The sequence below is a fragment of the Ipomoea nil genome, unplaced genomic scaffold, assembly GCF_001879475.1.
Source record: "Ipomoea nil cultivar Tokyo-kokei standard unplaced genomic scaffold, Asagao_1.1 scaffold2942, whole genome shotgun sequence".
Lineage (NCBI taxonomy): Eukaryota > Viridiplantae > Streptophyta > Magnoliopsida > Solanales > Convolvulaceae > Ipomoea > Ipomoea nil.
The window spans coordinates 259,323-282,987 of record NW_017619370.1 but is presented as its reverse complement, the minus strand read 5'-3'; the positions used below and the strand labels follow the sequence as shown (position 1 = coordinate 282,987).

At 36.5% G+C, this 23,665-nt stretch overlaps 1 protein-coding gene across 1 annotated transcript; it reads left to right on the top strand.

Annotated features, from left to right (window-relative positions):
* Positions 1-11,267: 11,267 nt before the first annotated feature.
* On the top strand, positions 11,268-14,504 carry LOC109162411 (LRR receptor-like serine/threonine-protein kinase EFR). The gene is made up of 4 exons (XM_019311115.1): positions 11,268-11,967; positions 12,190-12,405; positions 12,566-14,434; positions 14,494-14,504. Exons 1-4 carry the CDS (start codon positions 11,268-11,270, stop codon positions 14,502-14,504), a joined length of 2,796 nt encoding a protein of 931 aa, XP_019166660.1.
* Positions 14,505-23,665: the final 9,161 nt, after the last annotated feature.

Below are 23,665 nucleotides of genomic sequence, written 5' to 3'. Positions count from 1 at the left end.
CATATAAAATGAATAGTTAGCATTGTTGCCTCCTGATTCCCAACCTTGGCTGCCAACCTTCGCTCTGCTAGAACAAAGGGGATTTCACAGTAAGTTTTCCATCATCCTTCATCTCAACCTTAGCCTCCCATTTCTTCTAAGTTTCCATCTTCCGTTCTCTGATAATCTAGTTTTAAGCCTTGTTGTTAGCTTGTTGAGTTGTTTAGAGGGTGAAGGAGGTTGTAGCTGAAGTGAGGAGTAGAGGGAATCCAAGCTAGAGGAAGAAAAGCTCCAAAGGTATAACCCATGGACTCCCAATCTTTTTACAAGACTCTATGAAGTCTTTAGTGAGTAGAAATGAGTAGAAATGCTAAATATATGTTGTGTTTGAGCTGTTAGATGATCTAATACTTGTCTATGATGTGTTGTTGATGTTTTGGATGAGTTAGTTTTGTCTGAGAAGTGTTTACAAGTGAGAATGAGGCATCTGGTGCACAAGCAGTGTACACCAGAAAGCCAACCAGTCCCAGCCAACGGCCCAACAAGGGGACTGTTGGCTAAGGCCATTGGCCACCGGGCTTAGGGAACGGCCCTATGAGAGGGCCGTTTCTTAGGGCCGGTCAGTGAACGGCCTGAGAGGCGGGCCTAGTTGAGCCCCGCCCCTAGATTCGTTTATTGTTCTCTATGCAGTGGCCGGGCCCTTGTGGCTCAACTACGTGTTGTTTCGGACGAGGTGCCGAGGGCCCTTGTGGCTCAGTACCTCGGGTCCATCTTGACGCACGTTTCGGCTTTGATTTCGTTGAGTTTGGAAAAGAATTAAGCATTTTATGCTAAGATTTGTAAACCTAATTATTGCAGAGATTGTTTGAGTAATTAAGAGGGAATGTGCTTAAGTTTATGAGACTTGAGTATTTTATTTGCTAAGCATGTCATTGTTTGATTGTTAAATAGAGAAGCATGAGCTTAATTAGTTGAGTTTAGCTATCAAAATATGCCTAAATTGTATACTATGAGTTGAAGAAGTTCATTGCCAAGTTGCTATTATCAAGCATGCCTATCTTGAGAGTATTTTTGATTTCCAAGAACATGTTAAATACTTGCTAAATGTTTATTGAGAAGAATTGTTAAGTTTTGAGTAGCAAGCATGATATATGAAGTTGTTGAGTTTCACAGTGAATAGAAGTTAGAAGCACTATTTCACAGTAAATGTCTTTGTTGAGCATTCCATGTTTTAAAGGTGCATAAGTGGCCAGTGTGAGGCTAAGTATTATTTTCTAAAATCTCATTTTCATGTAGAAAGCCATTATCTTGTCATTTTGAGATTGAGTTAAGGAGTAGGTGCATATTTGCATAAGAAAAGTATTGTATGATTTGAGTTGCATGAGTGATACATCTATATATATATATATATATATATATATATATATATATATATATATATATCGTGAGGAAAACAGTATTTTTGGAGGAACCGTTTGGACTATGTCCTTTCGGAGTAAAAGAGAAAGCAACGGACATTACGATCCGATATCATGTAACGCGGCATATTTCCACGTTATGAGGTTGGAAACTGCCCGCCAGGCTTGGAATCCTGGTCAGGGGGTGTGCACACTGATAGTTCGATACCTGATTCCACAGAGTATGAGTATTAGAACCACGAGATTGGTTATGTGGGCGAGATGAGAGATTAGCCGGCTATACGCTATGCCCAATGGGTTATTTCACACTATGGTGAAGCCCGGCCTAGCCCACGAGTAAAGAGAAAGAAAGCGAGTCAAGAGACTCAAGAGAAAGAATGTGAGTCATAGTGACTTAAGAGAAAAAAAAAAGTGAGTCATTGAGACTCAAAGAAAAGAAAAGCAAAGCAAGTCATTTATGACAACAAGAAACCTTCACAGAAAAGACTTCTTTGAAAGAGTGTCACAGTATATACTTATATATCTTGCACTAGATTGCATGAGTAGTAGCATGAGATTACTTATTTATATATCTTGCACTAGATTGCATGAGTAGTAGCATGAGATCGCTTATTTATATATCTTGCACTAGATTGCATAAGTAGTAGCATGAGATTGCTTATTTATATATCTTGCACTAGATTGCATGAGTAACGGCCCAACAAGGGGACTGTTGGCTAAGGCCATTGGCCATCGGGCTTAGGGAACAGCCCTAGGAGAGGGCCGTTGCCTAGGGCCGGTCAGTGAACGGCCTGAGAGGCGGGCCTAGTTGAGCCCCGCCCCTATTTTCGTTTATTGTTCTCTGTGCAGTGGCTGAGCCCTTGTGGCTCAACTACGTGTTGTTTCAGACGAGGTGTCGAGGGCCCTTGTGGCTCAGTACCTCGGGTCCGTCTTGACGCACGTTTCGGCTTTGATTTCGTTGAGTTTGGAAAAGAATTAAGCATTTTATGCTAAGATTTGTAAACCTAATTATGCAGAGATTGTTTGAGTAATTAAGAGGGAATGTGCTTAAGTTTATGAGACTTGAGTATTTTATTTTCTAAGCATGTCATTGTTTGATTGTTAAATAGAGACGCATGAGCTTAATTAGCTGAGTTTAGCTATCAAAACATGCCTAAATTGTATACTATGAGTTGAAGAAGTTCATTGCCAAGTTGCTATTATTATCAAGCATGCCTATCTTGAGAGTATTTTTTATTTCCAACAACATGTTAAATACTTGCTAAATGATTATTGAGAAGAATTGTTAAGTTTTCAGTAGCAAGCATGATATATGAAGTTGTTGAGTTTCACAGTGAATAGAAGTTAGAAGCACTATTTCACAGTAAATGTCTTTGTTGAGCATTCCATGTTTTAAAGGTGCATAAGTGGCCATTGTGAGGCTAAGTATTATTTTCTAAAATCTCATTTTCATGTAGAAAGCCATTATCTTGTCAGTTTGAGATTGAGTTAAGGAGTATGTGCATATTCGCATAAGAAAAGTATTGCATGATTTGAGTTGCATGAGTGATATATATATATATATATATATATATATATATATATATATATATATATATATATATATATATATATATATATATATATATATATATCGTGAGGAAAATAGTATTTTTGGAGGAACCGTTTGGACTATGTCCTTTCGGAGTAAAAGAGAAAGCAACGGACATTACGATCCGATATCATGTAACGCGGCATATTTCCACGTTACGAGGTTGAAAACTGCCCGCCAGGCTTGTAATCCTGGTCAGGGGGTGTGCACCCTGATAGTTCGATACCTGATTCCACAGAGTATGAGTATTGGAACCATGAGATTGGTTATGTGGGCGAGATGAGAGATTAGCCGGCTATACGCTGTGCCCAATAGGTTATTTCACACTATGGTGAAGCCCGGCCTAGCCCACGAGTAAAGAGAAAGAAAGCGAGTCAAGAGACTCAAGAGAAAGAATGTGAGTCATAGTGACTTAAGAGAAAAAAAAAGTGAGTCATTGAGACTCAAAGAAAAGAAAAGCAAAGCAAGTCATTTATGACAACAAGAAACCTCCACAGAAAAGACTTCTTTGAAAGAGTGTGACAGTATATACTTATATATCTTGCACTAGATTGCATGAGTAGTAGCATGAGATTGCTTATTTATATATCTTGCACTAGATTGCATGAGTAGTAGCATGAGATCGCTTATTTATATATCTTGCACTAGATTGCATAAGTAGTAGCATGAGATTGCTTATTTATATATCTTGCACTAGATTGCATGAGTAGTAGCATGAGATCGCTTAATTATATATCTCGCACTAGATTACATGAGTAGTAGCATTTGATTGCTTATTTATATATCTTGCACTAGATTGCATGAGTAAAAGCATGAGATTGCTTATCTATATATCTTGCACTAGATTGCATGAGTAGTATCACGAGATTGCTTATTTATATATCTTGCACTGGATTGCATGAGTAGTAGTATGTGATTGCTTATTTATACATCTTGCACTAGATTGCATGAGTAGAAGCATGAGATTGCTTATTGTATGTCTTGTACTAGATTGCCTGAGTAGTAGCCGAGATTGTATGATTAGTAGTATGAGATGGTTCATGAGTTATGACTCGCACGAGATTGCATGATTAGTAGGTAATAGCATGAGTTGCTTATTTGAGTTATTTGAGAAAGCATGTGATTAATGATTTATTTGAGAAGCGTGGTTTATCCATAAGATGAGAATGTGATGAGTTGTTCATGTTTAAGTATGTATACTTGAGTATTAAGTTGCAAGCATCTAGAAGTTATGCCAAAGTATGTTTAAGTGTTGAGCTTGTTTGAGTTAAGAATGTGGAACCTTGTTTTCCCAAAGTATATGTTGTAATTATTTTACAGGGTTGAGTGGCCTTATACTTAGCTTCGTGCTAACGGGTTTGCTTGTTATTTGTTGTTTGTTAACTCCTTTCAGGTGGACCAAGCTCGTAGGTAAGAGAGAGAGTTTCGAGTTAGACTAGGTAGTTAGATGACTTGTAGTCTAAACTCATGTTTTGGTTGTAGTATCCTATCTTTTGATGGTGTTGGACACCGGGATTTTATTCCCCTAGATTCTCGGATGTTAGTTTGACTTGTTATTGTTTAATTTTACCCTAGCCTGTGCAATCACCGTGGAGAGTGGTTGTGGCGGTGACACTCCTTTAAGTTATTTATTAAGTTTAATTCCGCTGCTTAGTTTATCTTAAAAGGTTTAGTTGTTTAAGTAAGTTTAAGAAAAAAGGGGTGTTACAATTCTCAACACAAAAGCTACTGTAATTTACTCATCATTTCAACTCCAAATTCAACTAGTGCGTCGTAACGATCCCGAGTGTCTGAGCCTCAAGTGCCCGCGAGTCCCGGTCCGAATGACACGTAGCTGAGCCACAAAGGGCCCGGCCACTGCACTGTATTGGCCTGGCAGAGCTTGCGGCGGGGCTTGAGGAGCCCCGCCAAGCAGCGGCCTATGGCCACGGCTCTAGCTGTGAGCCGTGCCCTAGGGTCGTTAATCCACGGGGCTTGCTAACGGTCCTTGACTAGGACCGTTGGCTAGCTCCGCGACTCAACCCGGTGCACACTGTCTGTGCACCAGTGGGGTTTTTCTTCATTTGCAAAGAAACTCAGGGCAATCCAACACTCCAAAATCCTCAACAATACATCATATATAGATCAACAATAGATCACTTAATAGCTCAACCACATCAATAATCTAGCATTTCTACACATTTCAACATTTATATTGACTTCACAGAGTCTATAAAAAGATGTGGGAGTCCATGGGTTATACCTTTGTTACATCTTCTTCTTGTGTGGATCTCAGCCTCCTCTCCACTCAAAATCCTCCACTTCTTTCACCACCTAAACACCCCAAGCAACCACAAAAGCTAGGCCTAAGTATCTCAGAGATTGGAAAGCTAAAGGAAATAACTCAAGAAGCAAAGTGAAGGAATGATAGATGAAGAATAGCTTACTGTGAATGTTTTCTTCTATTAGACAAGGCTTGGAGAGGCAAGGGAAATGAGATCAAGGAAACAAATCAAACAATGAAGAGATATGGTGAGTTTTATAGGGTGCAAAACCCTAGGAGAAACAACAATGATTGGTTGATGGCAAAATGGTAATTTTTGGTTGATTCTATAATGCATCAAATAACAATGGATTCTTGTGGTTTACCATGCTACATGGACCAAGGTCTAGAATCATAATTTTAAATAGTTTTGGGGTCAAAAATACATTTTTCCAAAAACACTTTCTCGACAACCACTTAGTTTAGGTTTCTCAGATTTCTCCCGGTTTCACTCAGATTGACTTTCGGATCAAAAGCTTGGTATGCAATGTACCCGAGAATTTAAGATTTTAGGATTAAAATAAGTCCCGGTGTTGAACTCATTTAAAATATAATTCAGAATAATTTATTCAAACACCGTTTTTATCTCAAAAATTTTGATTGAGTGAAAAATGGCTATTTTGAAATTTTTTTAAAACCGAATTTATAAAATTAAATTTTGAGTTGTCACAGTGTATGGGTGTCATTAAAGAATGGCCTAAGCTTCTCCATCGGCTCCATACTTAATTAACTTGTAAGATAGACTTTCAACCTTACCATATCTCTCTTGAGCTATGAACTTCATCAAGTGAGGCACACAAATAAGATCGGGGTCAGTTGTTACTCCATCAACTTCTCCCTTTATATATCGTAGTCTTGGACTCTTGGATCTTGCACAAAACTACCCCCATGATGAATTCTCAAATCTATTATGTCATACATTCTGAAAATGGTAAAATGGAATAAGTTTAGCAGTTAAGTTTAAACAACATAATACATTTGTGCACATAAAATTAGCAATAAATAAAATTAGCTTATAGGGTACTGCAAGGTAAGCCTAAGGCTCAATTTTTACAACTTCTACTGTAGGGTACATACAGTTGTGGTTTACAAAATTTTTGACAACTTTTACTGCAACAATACATACAACTTTATTGAAGAGATGAATAAATTAAAATAAAACAAAAACAAAACAAAAATGTTGTGGTTTACTTCACTGTCTTGAATGATGGATAATGCATGACTACTAATGGACTAAGAAAGCAAAATGCTTTTGCAGGGATAATCCATCAAAGTAAAGGGAATGAATTATAACAATTTGAACATAAAGTATAACTAGTACTGTGATATTATTGGGTATTAAAATCGAGTATTAATTAGTTCATTCTGTTCAGAATGAACTGTCTAGAACTACAGTCGACCGTCTATAAATGCATAAAGAAATCAAAAATTAAAACCATAAAGGCATAAAGGCATAAAAACAATCAGAAATCAAAACCATAAAAACACCCTACCAACTACATCCAACAACTATACATTATATTTTCACTAAAAGACAATAGTAGTACATAATAAAAGTATTCGTTAGGATAACCACAACAAAAAAATTTCTCCTATCAAGAATACATGGGGGACCCATTCAAAACCCAAACAAATGTCTATAAAAATAACTCAATAAGGTCACTATCCACACATTTATACGTGCAATGATTAGAAACCCATACCTTAGTAGTAGCACATAGAGCTTTTCACTACCCACCACCTTTCAGCTTCTCTGGAGGGCTATCGCTTTTCAGAACATGCATTTCTTCTACTTTGATGTCTGAACCAAAAAGAACAAGAATACAAGTGAACAGCAATACATGTAAGTGTTCCCAAAAGCATTGAAGGATAAAAATGAGTTGACTGCTCACTTGTAAGTGTTCAAAAATAGCGCAAATTAAACAACAACAAAAGATAAAAAAACAGCAAAATAGAGAATAAAATTACCAATTTATTGTAGAGTTTCCCGAAGAAAAGCGAAGCTGAGCCGGAGAGTCAGAGTCCATTCGAAGTTCGCGACAAAGCGAAGGAAGAAGAGAACAAATAGGGTTTATTTTGACTCTTGGTCGTCAAATGCATAGTTTTTTTTTTTTTTTCTGTCAAATGCTTAGTACGATAATAATAATAAAAAAAAATAAAAAATAAAAAATACACATGACATCCTAATAATCACAAACTTATTGATAACCTGCTAAAAATGTTAATTAACTTTTTTTTTTTTGCAATTTCATGGATCAATTTGGAGCTTATTCAAATTCGGTGGCTTAATTACTATCCCCAAATTGTTCAATAGCCTATTTGTACCTTTTCCCTTATTTCTAATTATAAATTAAGCCGTAACCTTGGTCAGCACGTTGTCTAGATTGCCCATTTTCCCCGTGTTGGTTTTTTTTTTTTTTTTTTTTTTTTTTTCTTTTTAAATAGTTGTAAAGATATTTTGCCAAAGTGAGAAAGCTAAAAAGTAGTGGACATAAAAATTGTACGTCCACTACTTTTTAGCTTTCCTTAATAGGAAACCGTGTTGTTTATGACGATGAAAATTAATAACGTTATTTTTAAATAAATTCATATAAATTATCATTTCCATCTATAGAAAGGGAAAATGTTACAGGAAAAATTTATATGAAACATCATTCTCTACTAACGCCATCAAATATAAAAACTTATAGATTGTTAATATTTTTATTATCTTTTTTTCTCATTCTACTTTTACATTTTTTTTTTCCATAATAGTTATAAGATTCGTAAATTTTTTACATTTGTTTTAATTATATATATAATTTCGCTCTAATTTTCATTCATTGAACATTGTTCTATGACACATTGCATTTGTTTGTAATTAAGTTTTATTAAGGATGGGAATATGCCAGACCCCTTTATAGGGGTCTATGGCGGCCTGACCTAAATTAATATTATGAAAAATTAAATAAAAATTGACTTCAGTTAAGCTTCGTTAATCGAACTAAACAAACAAAATGAGACGGAGTGAGTATAATCTAATGTCATATCTTTTTTAGCATATCGCAACCAATAGTTGGATCAAAATAAAAACGAATATATATAATACTCCCTTGTCCTATTTTGCCTATCATAGTTACTATTCATTGGTCAAATTAACTCTTTTTTCATTCGTTGCTTATTTTCTTTAGTAATTTTTTTTATTTTTAAATTTAATATTTTAATATTTTTTAGTGTTTTTAAATATTTTGTATTTAATAGTACTTTTAATGTAGTTTCTAAATATATAAATTATATATACTAATACTAAACTTAATATTATGAAAAATCAAATTAAAAATAACTAGATGTTTATTACGGAGTATTTTCGAGTTGAAGGATATATTAAGAAGCCGTTTACCATTGTGGACCATAACAACTCTGAACTCTTCCTCATACGGCAAACTTAAAATAAATTTTAGTAATATTTCACCGTCAATTTGGTCTGGAAGGACCGAAAGTGATAAAAAGAATAAAGTTAGACATCAAAACTGAAAAAATATTGAGAGATACAAATGTATATTAGTCAATGGTCAAAGCCAACAATGGTTGTTGTTGGTGATAATGAACCAAAGTTGATTTAATATCCCAAAATAGTATTTATATATACACACGTAAATATATAAAATACTATTCGATATATCTCCGAAATATATATATATATATATATATATATATATATATATATATATATATATATATATATATATATATATATATATATATATACACAAATATATATACAACGGACCCAAATGTTATATATATATGTATATATTGAAGAGCGCTCATATGCGGCGGGGTCTTACGGTGCGGCGGTGCGGTCAAATTCCAGAATACACCAACAGTGTTAACAATATGCACCAACAGTGTAATAAAAACACACCCCAATGAAATGTAATAAAACATCACAAAATACACCACAGACTCAAAAAAACACACCATATAACTCACCACCCCCAATGGTGTATTTCCGAACAGTGTATGGTGTTTTTACTCACACCTAATGGTATGTGTTTGGTGATGCAGGGCTCTGTTTACTCTGTTTTGTGTGGTGTATTTCCTAACGTTGATGGTGCATATTTGGTGAACTATTGGTGTTGCCGCACCGTAAGAAATAACCGTACCGTAAGACACTGCCGCACCTGAACCCGCCTCTGTATATATGTATATATACGGAAAAAGATATACCAATATATATCAACCAAAAAATTGGAGCTAATAAAATATGGAGAACGGATTTTTGCTTAGAAGCATAATCCAAACCGAAAGAAGGAAAAGATGGCTCGTGTATGGGTAAAGGGTTTTTAGCGCGAGTCAAGAGACCACTCTTTCCTTAAAACCTTATTTGCCACCTCCCAAAAGTGCTAGGAGCGTTGTGGCCTAGGTTTCCCAGGATAAAACGTGCTACGGTTCGACGTTTGAGCACCCAAACGAACGAACCCAGCGAACTAGAGCAAAGCCTTGAACACAGTTAGGCTTAAGAAAGGAGTATAAGCAGAAGAATTTTGAAGCTAATAAAAAGTGTATTTTCTTGTTGCGTGCTTGTTCACTGTGTGTCTCTAAAAATCTGCTGTCTAAAAGTTGAGTTTTAATTCACAATTTAAAAAATTGGAATTAATTTCGTAACAATTGAATTAAAACCCAACGGTCGCAACAGGATACGCATTCTGGTTCGAAAAATCTGCTGTCTAAAAGTTGAGTTTTAATTCACAATTTAAAAAATTGGAATTAATTTCGTAACAATTGAATTAAAACCCAACGGTCGCAACAGGATACGCATTCTGGTTCGTGCATGCAAAACTGTGCTCGGCTAAAGGCCGAAACTTTTGCAATCTCAAAGTTTCGGCCGCTTGGTCAGCACAGTCCCCACTTGGCTGTGTCGGACGACATTCGTGCCCGTAGGTGCCGGCGCACACGAAATTAGGCTTGACCCAAACCTTTTCGATCTCATTCTGGGATTTGGCTTGCACCTCCCCCCCTACGCGTGAGGAGAGAGCCTCTATGCTATACAGTTCAATAAGCTTAAAAAGAGTTCTTGTATAAATAGTGGGGCAAATCATCTTCCCAAACCAATGTAGGACAAAAGCTCACTTTTTCACTTCATTTTCTAACTCAAATGGGTCTACTTTGAGAGTCAATATCTCATTCACCCATTATCCGTTTTGAGCGTACAATATATCAAATTCTTCGTCTCACTACGAAGAACCCGAATCTACTTTGACCCGATCCAAATTGAAAGTGGACCCAACTGATAATTGTACTACAAAATAACCACTTAAAATGTCATTTTAATGCTATTTTTCTAATAGTTGTGACGAAGATGATTCTAGACAACTATGATAAGAACTTCTATCGGTAGAAGCGTAAGATGTTAATGAAAATGGTTTTATGATGATTATGGTGTTTGAGATAGGTTGAAAGGTTGATGGAAAGTTGACGTTGAAAATGATGTTTTGAAAGTGGCTATAATAATTGAAAAAAACAAAATGTTCGGAAAATTAACTCCAGTAGATTGAAAGACTAAAAAAATGAAAAAATCAATATTCTCGGATGACAAAATATGGTATAATTCAAAATAAATATAAATCAAGTTTACTTTTTCATATATCATCATATGCAATAATTCTCAATTTTTTCTTGATTGAAAACGCAAAGATTAGTCTGACATTCTTGGCGTTAGTCATACTCCATGGTTTACCCCTCATTCACTTTCCATTTAGTCTGACATTTGTGATTCACATTCACCTAAGCCACTTTTTTATACCACACTTTGTAATTCACATTAAAGTTTGAAAATCATTAAATGTGAAAGTAATCTGATTTTTGGGAATTAAAAGTTGTATTTATCTTAATTAATTCATTGATTAGGTCGGTAACACCAATTATTTATACCTTAGCTCATAGCTCATTAGCAACTACCAATCAAGCAAATTAAAGTCATATTCATTAGATCTCCATGGCTACACTTTCTTACTTGCTTCTTTTTGTCATCTTCATCATCCATTCCAGCTCAACTTACTTTGTTCAGTGTACTACAAATATTAGCACTGATGTATCTGTTCTTTTGTCTCTGAAAGCCCAACTCACTTTACATCATCCAAACAATATCTTGGCCACCAACTGGTCTACTGCCACTTCTATCTGCCATTGGATTGGAGTTCACTGTGACTCCAAACACCATAGGGTTGTGGCATTGGATATTTCAAATATGGGTTTGTTAGGCCAATTTCCTACCTCCTTGGGAAATCTCTCCTTTTTGTCTTTCCTCAACATGAGCAACAATAATTTTATGGGAGACATTCCTCAACAACTAGGAAATCTCCATAACTTAAAGGTGATAGATACATACGGTAATCACCTTACAGGTGCAATTCCAAACTCAATCTTCAACATCTCTACACTTGAATATATTGACTTTTCAAATAATAGTTTGTCAGGTATTCTTCCCCCAAACATATGCCACCAACTTCCAAATCTCAAAATGCTTTACTTATTTCGGAATGGCTTTAATGGTCCACTCCCGGCAAATTTATCTGCATGTTCAAAACTTAGAGCATTGAGTTTGTCATACAATATGTTTGATGGGTTGATACCTAAAGAGCTTGGCAAGTTGGAGATGCTTGAGAAACTAATAATTGGTGGTAACAATTTAGCAGGTATTATTTGATGCATCTTTCTCTATATTGACTTAATTAAATTTCTTGAATTAACTTAAATTTAGTCAATTCTTTTCCCCTCAATTGGCCATTTTCTAGATACATATATATATCCAAGGAGAGTAAATGTATAAACTGTGGCTAAAGTCACAAATTATATTTTACATGACCTCAAGTTGATCGAGACAGAGTATTTAATTTATACAATTTATTGTTTCATAGGAACAATTCCACGTGAATTGGGTAATCTCCATAATTTGAAGACATTCAGCATAGAAAGAAACCAGATTATAGCCTATATACCAACCTTCATTTCCAACATGTCATCCCTTCAAATCTTGTCGTTGAGGACCAACAAGCTCATGGGATCCATACCTAGAGAGATTGGAAATTTATCATCTCTTCAAGTTTTATTGCTCGGAGAAAACTACTTCAAAGGTACGTTTGAAAAGCCAATTAATGTTCCAAAAGAAAATTTTGAAATTCTAACTACTTTAATGCATGCATGGCTTCTTGTGGCCGTAGATTTTAACTGGGCCAGTTACCGTACCACTCACCGGATAGAATTTTAATTATTGTATGTTGTGCTATATAACAGGTATGATACCTAGAGAAGTCAGCTACCTTTCTAAATTGGAATGGATTGATTTTGTTGATAATAATCTAAGTGGTACTATACCCGAAGGGCTCTTCAACGTTACTACATTGCGTACAATTAATCTGGCAAAGAATCATCTTTTGGGTAGTATTCCTTCAACTATGTGCTCTGCACAAACCAACCTTAAAGATCTTATTCTAGCCAAAAATGTGTTAAGTGGAGTCATTCCTCATTCAATTGCAAATTGTTCCCAACTCTCTCTTATATCTCTCAATTATAACCATTTCAGTGGCTCCATTCCCAACTCTCTTGAAAACCTTAGCCTTCTCCAAGTTCTTGGAATGTCTGTAAATGAACTAGCATCTGATCCTTCCTCGCCACAATTAAGCTTCGTAACTTCTCTTACAAAATGCAGAAAGTTGAAATCACTACTTGTGGGTGGTAATATTCTGCATGGCACTCTTCCCAGATCCATTGGTAATATGTCTTCCACTCTACAATTCTTTGTTGCAGACAGTTCAGGGTTGTATGGCACCATCCCAGATGAAATTGGCAATCTAACTGGCTTAGAAACTATAATACTGTCTGCGAATGACTTGAGTGGAACAGTTCCAAACACATTACATGGGCTTGCACGTTTGTATCTGGCTGGAAACACATTAAGTGGTCCATTAGATAGGAATCTTTGTAAGGTGCAAAATCTGGGAGAAATTTATTTGAGCGAAAATGGACTATCAGGTCCCATCCCGGAATGCTTAGGGAACGTTACTTCTCTAAGATATATCCACCTTGATTCAAATAGAATGAATGGTATAATACCTTCAAACCTTTGGAACTTGAAAGACCTCTTGACGCTCAACCTGTCCTGTAATTCCTTTAGTGGGGCATTGCCTTCTGGAATTGAAAATCTAAAGGTTTTATATATTCTAGATTTGTCAAACAATAACTTATCCGGCATCATTCCCAGCACAATAGGGAGCTTACAAAATTTGATAAACCTTTCTTTGGCACAAAACCAAATTCATGGACAAATTCCAAAGTCAATAGATGGGATGTTGAGCTTGGAATCACTAGACTTGTCACATAACAATTTTAGTGGTTCAATTCCCACGTCCTTTCAGGCAATTAGATATCTGTGCCATTTGAATGTCTCTTTCAATAGCTTAAGTGATGTAATTCCATCAAATGGTCCTTTCAAAAACTTCTCAAGCTTATCCTTTCTATCCAATGAAGCATTATGCGGAGATGCCAGGTTTGGAGTTCCACCTTGCCATAAAAGTGTAGTTCAAAGGTCTAAAGCAAAAAGAATTCTTCGATATATTTTGATGGCCTTGGGAATTACAAGCCTTATCCTAGCTTTGGCAGTGGGAGTTGTGTTGATTACTTTTTGGAGAAAAAAGAAGCATATAAAGAATAATGAAGAATTTTTACGTGTTAAAGAAGTGGAGAGAGTATCATACTATACACTTTTACATGCAACTGATGGATATAATGAGAGGAATGTGATTGGTGTTGGAAGTTTTGGCACAGTGTATAAAGGGATTCTTAAGGATGGAACAATTTTGGCCATAAAGGTGTTTGATATGCAACTGGAAGCTGCATTCCAAAGTTTTATTGTCGAATGCAAGATAATGTTCGACATTCGCCATCGAAATCTTGTTAAACTGTTAGGCTTCTGCTCCATCCCAAATTTTAAAGCCCTGGTTCTTGAGTACATGCCAAAGGGGAACCTTGATGACTGGTTGTATACCCAAGACCGTTTCTTGGACATCACTCAAAGATTGAACGTAATGATTGATGTTGCATATGCACTTGAATATCTTCACTATGGTTATACGAAACCCGTGGTTCATTGTGATCTGAAGCCAAGTAATATTCTCCTAGATGAGGACATGATTGCTCATGTTGGTGATTTTGGAATCGCAAAGTTGTTGGGTAGTGATGATAGCATTGCATACACAAAAACCCTTGCTACATTGGGTTACATTGCACCAGGTGAAGAATCTTTTGTCCTTAGCTTGTTTATGTTTTCATTAATTTCGTCATGCCTAATTTCATTTTCTTTAAATATTTGCAACAGAGTATGGATCTGAAGGCATAGTCTCGACAAAATGCGATGTCTACAGTTATGGCATCTTATTGATGGAAACATTCACAAGGACAAAGCCTAGCAATGAGATTTTTTCTAAAAATCTGAGCCTAAAAGTTTGGGTTAAAGACTCAATGCCTAACCGAGTAATTGATATAATTGATGCAAATTTACTTGCCTCAAATGAAGAATCCTCGAGTGAAAAAATCAAGTGTTTGTCATGTATCATGGAATTGGCCTTGAGGTGTTGTTTTGAATCTCCAGCAGAAAGAATTTGCATGAAGGAAGTGGTTGCAGCTTTACAAAAGATTAAACGTCAATTTGCATTCCCTATATAGTTACCTTGTAAGTGATTGTTGATTCTCAGTTACCTTTTATTTTTATTATTTTTCAGTCTTTGATCTTTGGATGTTTGTGATTCACGTAAAATGTTTAGTATATTCAAAGTGTTTTTAATTACACATGTAAAGATGTAGGATAACAACAACAATAATAAGAACACAAAATCTCCTTGGAGTCCGATGAGATCAGACAAGTAGGTATGATTTTTTCATAAGTATTATACTTTCCCGTATAAGTATTACAATATTTCTTACAATTAAGTAACTCAACAATCCTTGATATTACGTTTTGATTAAAAGTAATACATTTTTCATCAAAAGTATGACATTTTTTCTTATAAGTATTACATTTTCTTTCATAAGTAACCATAAATCAATTTATTGTTGATTGACATTACATTTTTATTTTATATTTTTAAAATAGTATAAATTCAACAATTAATGTATTTTATTTTTTCGGGTTCAGAACTGGAACCGACTGTGCCTGTTCGCGATTTTAATAAACTGAAACCCAAATATTGAGTTTTGGTTCTAAATTGTAAATGGAACCTTTCGGTTTGGTTGATACAGTGTCTATTCGGTTTGAACTAAACCGTGATCATAATTTGTTAAAAAAGAAAAATAAATGAACTATGTATTTTAAGAATAAAAATATCCATGTAAAATATCAAGGGAAAAAACCGTCACTTTTTGAATAATTGAGGAGCTCATGTAAATATATGAATAATTCAGCGGGGAAATGTGCTGTAAGTATATAATTCAAGAAGAAAATGAGTTTTTATCTCAAAAGTAAAAGAAGCAAATATCATGACAAACACTACAATGCGACTAATGGAAAACAACTCAAAGTGAGTCATAGACCATTAAGGCAAATAGTAATATCAATTAGTTTGTTTAACTTATGTCCTTATTGTTAGTAATAATAATGTATAATGTTATATCATATACTTTATATGTGTGTGGCTGCAGTTTATTTGGTTTAGTCTAGCCTACTTTATATGTGTGTGGCTGCAGTTTATTTGGTTTAGTCTAGCCTACAGTTTAGGAGAATATTGTGTTAGTTTTCCTATAGGTCTCTATCTTGTTGTAATCTCTTGTAACTCAAATCATTTTGAATTGCGTTCTCTCAACCTTACCATTTTTTTTTTTTTCTCAATGTGAGTAATTTGAAATTTTGAAGGACCACTAAAAATCCTGTTTTTTTTTTCATTAATATGCTTGGTTTGCAGCTTTGGACTTCATAACGAATCAAGCAGCCAACTATCATCCTCGGTTTCAGGATTCAAAACGTACAACGGGCAAGACCATGGTCCAAAACTGTATCGTTTCTTTTACTAAAAAGAAACGGCACCCGTTTCGTGTAACTAATTTTGTTTGTATAACATATTCAGTTTCATTTTATATAAATTGTAGTTTCATTTCAGCACAACTAAAGTTTCATTTTGTTTCGACTACAGTTTCATTTGACATTATACATATTGTAGTCTTATTACATTAAGACCTCTTATTAAATGCATTTTATACACACTATAGTTTTATTACAACACCACTAAATTATAATTCAAATTTAATTACGGTTTCATTAGACAATATACAGTCAAATGACGAAAAAAAGTTTGATAGGGAGCCTTGTTCTCTAACCATCCAATTGGCCCTAGTTTGCCAAGAGGGCTTAAAAGCGCCTAAGGATTTTCTGACATAGTTTTTTCCGATGCAAAATTAAATTCATAGGATATATATGAGTAATTCAAAGGATAAATCTAAATATTTGATAGGATTCGATTCATTTCTTACTAGCCAGGAACTATAAACAACTCCCTTAAAAAGGGCCTTAAAGGAATGCAAAAAGAAAGAATAAAAGGCTCAGAAGTCTGGGGCACCTGCTACCGGATCCCGTTGAAGTTGACTATCCTCTTGTACCCCACACCATGTAAAAATTACAAACTGTACTTCATTGATGTAAAATAATGAGCTATAAATAGTGTACAAGAGAGGGAGAATAGTAGGAGGTTGTAACAACTTGTTCAAACACACTTATTCTACAGGAGCATAACTATCACAAATATAAAGAGATAAAATGTCAGCCACACATATCCTTAACACGCCACACACATCTACAGGATCCTTTTAGATAACGTAGCAACCGTTTGGCCGCCTGCCAGTGCAGCTCTGTCGGTGAATGCATGAACTACGAGAGACGGTTAACTGCATAGGATACATCAGGCCTAGTGATGACCAAGTACTGCAACGCACCAAGGAGACGCCGAAATTGAGTGACATCCACCGCAACACTACCAGACTGCGCAGGTAGCAATTTGTCCGTAGTAGCCAATGGTGTCGAAACAGACTTTGCACCATCCATCTTAAATCGAACCAGAAGATCTGTGATATATTGACTCTGAGACAGGAACATGCCATTAAGAATTGAGACCACTTCAATGCCCAAGAAATGATGCAAGGGACCCAGGTCCTTAAGAGCAAACTGAGCTGACAGAGTTCCAACAAACTTGTCAAGCCACACAACACTGTTTCCTGTTAGTATAATATCATCGACATATACCAGGAAATAAACAATAATATCATTAGCAGAATAAACAAACAAAGACGCATCTGCCTGTGACTTCAAAAACCCACAACGCAACAAGAACTGAGAAAGTTCCAAGTACCAAGCCCTGGGAGCCTGTTTAAGACCATATAAGGTTTTGGTCAGTTTGCATACATGAGCTGGAAGGGACGGATCAACAAACCCGAGAGACTGCTCCATAAACACCTCCTCGTCCAATGTTCCATTAAGGAACGCATTATTGATATCTAGTTGGCGCAAACCCCAGCGATTACTCAAAGTAATGGTCAAAACGATACGGACCGTGACCGGTTTCATAACCGGACTATATGTCTCAAAATAATCCCGGTCAGCAGTCTGCAAGAACCCCTTAGCGACAAGCCGCGCTTTAAAACGATCAACCGACCCATCCGATTTGCGCTTAACACGGAAGACCCATTTGCAGCCAATCGGAACGGTCGCGCCGCGAGGAACCAGTTTCCACGTTTTGTTACGTTTCAGCGCTTCGAACTCCTCATCCATTCCTTTCCTCCACCGAGCGTCTTTAAGAGCCTGGGCGACGGTAGAAGGTTCCAAAGCAGGAGGCAAGGGATGGGAAGTGGCTTGGTTAATGACATAATCGGAATACCTAGGATTAGGACGACGCTCCCGGGTGGAACGGCGAGCATTAGGCAACGGTTGAGACGTGTCAGAGGTGGAGACAGGTTGTGAGTCAGACACGGATTGGGCTGCATGTTGACCATTTTCTGAGACACTGGGAGACGATGAATTGGACGCAGCTGACGGTGATGGTGTTGGAACTGGACTCTGAATTGGAGTTGGAGCTGGTTTTGGAACGGGTGTTGGAACTAGTGTTGGAACTGGAGTTGGAACTGGACTCTGAACTGGAGTTGGAACTGGTGTTGGAACACCCACGGGCTCTACCTGTGTAGACAAAGGAAACGACTTGCACAAAATATTGCGTGATTCTGAATCATGAGAATCAGAAGGTAAGCTGTTAGATGACTTTTGCAAATCGTTATAAGGAAACACATAGGGCACAAATCTAACATGCCTATATACATAAATACGATTCGAACCAAAATCTAGACACTTATAACCGGATTGGGTGTGCGAGTAGCCAAGGAAAATACATGGACGTGACTTTGGTTGTAGTTTCTTGGTGTTATAGAGACGCAACCAGGGAAAACATAGGCAACCAAAGGGTTGTAACTTGGCATAATTAGGCAATTGTTGAAACAAGACATAAAACGGAGATTGATTACCTAAAGTCGGAGTAGGGAGCCGATTAATAAGATATACGACTGTCTGAAAGGCGTAGGTCCAGTATGAGGACGGCAAAGACACGGAGTGAAGAAGAGACATGCCAGTTTCCACGACATGCCTGTGTCGTCGCTCGGCGACACCATTGATCTCAGGAGTGTGTGGCGGGGTAGTGAAATGAGAGATACCGTGAGTATTAAAAAACGGCTCAAGTCTCATGAACTTGCCCCCATTATCTGAGTAAACAGAAATAATTGACAAGCTAAAATATTTTTCCACTAGTTGTTTGAACTGAATGAATATTGAAAACACATCTGATTTACGTTTCATGGGATACAGCCAAATGTACTTTGAGAAGTGGTCTACAAAAATGACATAATAGCGAAATTCATCAACAGAGTTCTCAGTAGGTCCCCACACATCAGTATAAACAAGTTGCAAAGGTTTAGTGCTAACAAGTGTATTTTTAGAAAAAGGCAGTTTATGACTTTTATGAACATTGTAGGAGGAACAATAAAAATTTTGCAGAGATGACATAGAGACTGGAACATTACAGCATTGCAACACAAGTTGCAACACCTTATTCGACGGGTGGCCAAGTTGTTGGTGCCACTGAGACAAACGAGCCAACTGCGTAGCATGAACTGTTGGGTGAGAGACAACTGGTCCAAAATAGACACCATTAATGTTCGCCCCCCGTAGCAGCGGAACCCCCGTTCGAAACTCCTTGACCAGAAAATGCGAATCAAAGAATTCAACAGACACACGATTAGTCTTGCATAACTGGGAAACATAAACTAAATTAGTGTGTAACTGTGGGACACGCAAGACATTATCTAGAGTGAGAACATTAGAAGGAGTGGGAATGATAGACTGGCCAATGTGGGATATTTGTAAGGAATTACCGTCACCCAGGCGTATTTCATCCGATCCACTGTACTCGGTGAAAGTCTGCAGAGGAGCGAGGCTTGGTGTCACATGGTGCAACGCCCCACTATCAAACATCTAGGGAGAAGACGCCCCAGTCACAACATTAGCTGTAGGAGACATATACGGTTTCATAGGAACAACATTATGCTCTTTAAGAAATCTGGCTAGCTTGCGACATACCTTTGTTTCGTGACCTGTAAGATGACAAAACTTACAAATAATACTGGAGCGACCCCCTTGTTGCTAATCTTGTCGGTGGGCGCCGTTATTATAGGCATTATTGCGGGCCCTCCGGATGGAAGCGGATTGCTGGTTGGACCGTGGGGTGTCGAAGCACGGTGAGTAACATTGGCAGTAACCAATAGCGATTGCCGCGTCTCATCCGCTGCCTTCAGCTGACGTTCATGGTCAGTCAGCACGTCCGCCAATTCACCAAAGGAAATCGGCTTTTCACGAACACGAACGGCAGATATAATAGAGTTGTACTCCTCCCCTAACTGAGTTAATATGTAGACAATTAGATCTTCATCCGAAACTGGACACTGCAAGATCATCAGCTAAGGCTCGCATGTCATTGAGGTAAGATGTAATGGACCGAGAACCTCTCGGATTTTTTGTGAGCTTGGCCTTGAGGGATATGATTCGTCATCGAGAGGCACTGGCGTAACTAGAAATCAGACGTTGCCACGCATCGTGGGCTGTCGTAGCCGAAGAGATGAGGGGCTGTATGGTGTCAGTACAACTACCGAGAAGTGCACTGACAATGATTTGGTCTTGACGATACCAAATTAGATGGGCCGGGTTAACGGCAGTTTGAGCAGTATCAGTGAATTTGGCGGGTTCCGTGGTGGTACCATCGATGTAACCCAGAAGATTAAACCCAATAAGTGTGGAGTGGACTTGACGTCTCCACACTGGGAAATTCATGATAGTAAGTTTAATGGGAAAGTTTGTAGGGGCATTCAGTTGGATTATATCGTTTGTCTGTAGCAGTGGAAGCCATGTGGGTATGATAAAAAAACTTCGTAGGAGATTCAAGGCTCTTGATACCATGTAAAGATTATAAACTGTACTTCATTGATGTAAAATAATGAGCTATAAATAGTGTACAAGAGAGGGAGAATAGTAGGAGGTTGTAACAACTTGTTCAAACACACCTATTCTACAGGAGCATAACTATCACAAATATAAAGAGATAAAATGTCAGCCACACATATCCTTAACACACCATGGGTAGTTGAGGACCAACTATTGCCTCATATCTGATCTGTCTAAAGCCCATCCTGAGAACATCTTGTTCCAGGGGTCCCGTGCATAATGGGTATGTGAAACTGTTATTCTGTTTCATTTTATATACGTTGTTGTTTCATTACAACACAACTAAAGTTTCATTATTTGATATAACTATAATTTTATTTGACAATATACACTCAATATGTGAAACATGTTATTCAGTTTATTTTTATACATACTGTAATTTCATTTCAACACAACTAAGGTATCATTTCAATCTAACTACAGTTTCATTTAACAATATACACACTCAATATGTGAGACATGTTATTCAGTTTTATTTTATTCATACTCTAATTTCATTTCAACACAACTAAAGTATCTTTTCAATTCAATTACATTTTCATTTGATAATATAAACACAATATGGGAAACAAGTTATTCAGTTTCATTTTAAATACATTATTGTTTCATTTTGTTCTGAACACACCAAAAATTTTGAATTTATTAAACATAACATCCGATGTTTCTTTACTAAAAGAAATGACTCCGTTTTCAAAACATAGTCTACACACTCCACACAACCATTAAACAATTGCATACTACAGTAGCAAGCCACGCTAAGGCCAAGCAAGAAGAAGCTAGACATAAATCTAAACAACATTCAACAAGTTCTCACTACAAATGATTGTCGACTATTATGCCATGGACCCGTGTCCACCTTGGAAGGTGGACACGGGTCTAATACGACATCGTTCTGCAATTTGGGAGTAACGGTGCCGTTAGTGGCACCGTTTTCCCTCTACCAATCAGATTTTAAAAAAAAATGTCAAAAGAATTCAACGACATAAAAAATTGTGAATATACTATTACGTAACTGTGAATATAGAATTCTGCAGTTGTGAATATAGAGTTCAAGAATTATTAATAAAGAGTTCAAAAATTATGAACATAGAGTTTTATAATTATGAACATAGAGTTCTGTAGTTGTGAATATAGAGTTCAATAATTGTGAATATGGAGTTCAAAATTATGAACATAGAGCTCTATAGTTATGAACATAGACTTCTAGAGTTCAAAAATTATGAACATAGTGCCTCCGTCAATTTAGGTTCACAACTTTCGTTCCTGACATAAGTAGTGCTTGACTTTGATTTTTTTTCCCACTTTTAGTCCTCCCGGTCATCTGAGTGACTACTTTTAATTGGAATAAATAAATTGTCATTTATATTTATATTTAAGAGGGTAAATAAGTCCTTTACCATCTCTTAAAAAATAAACAAAAGAAAAATAAAAATAAAATTAAGCTATGTAATTATCCTCTTCTTCCCGTATCTTCTGATTCTTCTCCCTCTCTTAATGGACGGTTCTGGTTCATGTATTTTTGAATCCCCTGTCCACCATTGCAATAGACTTGAAATATACTTCCTCCAATCCTCGGAACGTATCCTTGGACTTCAACCTCTTCAGTTACGCTTCTCCTGGCGACAAAAACATCTCCTTGTTCTACGTTACATCCCGGTTTCATTGGTTTCCAACCTCTTGAACTGTAACTCGACTGAAAATGGGTTCTGGTCGCCCAGTACAGGATTGCCCAATAATAATAACATCAAGTGCGGGTTTGAGATCTTTGTTACTATCACTCAAGAAGCTTTTGAGACTTTAAGTAATGCTTCTAGTATCATTCCAGTATTTTTGTATATATTGGAACGATATGGTGAGAGCTAAGGCGCATTGGAAATGGCGATCATGAAAATTGAAACAGTATCAAGAGAGCTCATCAAACCCTCTTCTTCTTCTTCTTCAAGACTCCATAAACTGTGTCTCCTTGATCAGATAGCCCCCCATGGCTATAATCCCAAAAATACATGAACTAGAGTCGCATGTGCGCTTACAGTAAGAGAGGGAGAAGATACGGGAAGAAGAGGATAATTACATAGCTTAATTTTATTTTTCTTTTTCTTTTGTTTATTTTTTAAGAAATGGTAAAGGACTTATTTACCCCTCTTAAATTTAAATATAAATAATAACAATTCATTTATTTCGATTAAAAGTAGTCACTCAGATGACCGGAAGGACTAAAAGTGGAAAAAAATCAAAGTCAAGCACTACTTATGTCAGGAATGAAAGTTGTGAACCTAAATTGACGGAGGCACTAAAGTCATAGGACCAAAAGTGAAAAAAACTCAATTCTGTAATTGTGAACATAGAATTCTGTAATTGTGAACATAGAATTCAATAATTGTGAATATAGAGTTCAAAGATTATGAATATAGAATTCTATAATTATGAACATAGAGTTCAATAATTATTAACATAGAATTCCTGAAAACAAATGCCGTTAACAGCAAAGACGCCATTTTGGAAGGACGAACACGGTTCCACAACATAAGTTGCCATGATTTTCATGGCCAAAAAAATGTACTTACAATATTACCCTGAATTACAAAGGAATACTATTACAAATTAAGACCACAAATTACACTTCCTTGTAATTCATAAACTAAAACTTCAATTTTTTCAATAATGTTCTCACATATATTTCAACCTTGACTTGAGTATGATAGAATGATTGATTGCCAACATTCTACAGGGATGACCAAATAGTCGACAATATAACAAAAGTCTACAAAATTATTTGTCAAGATCGAATTAAATTTTTTTTTAACTAATAAACTCGA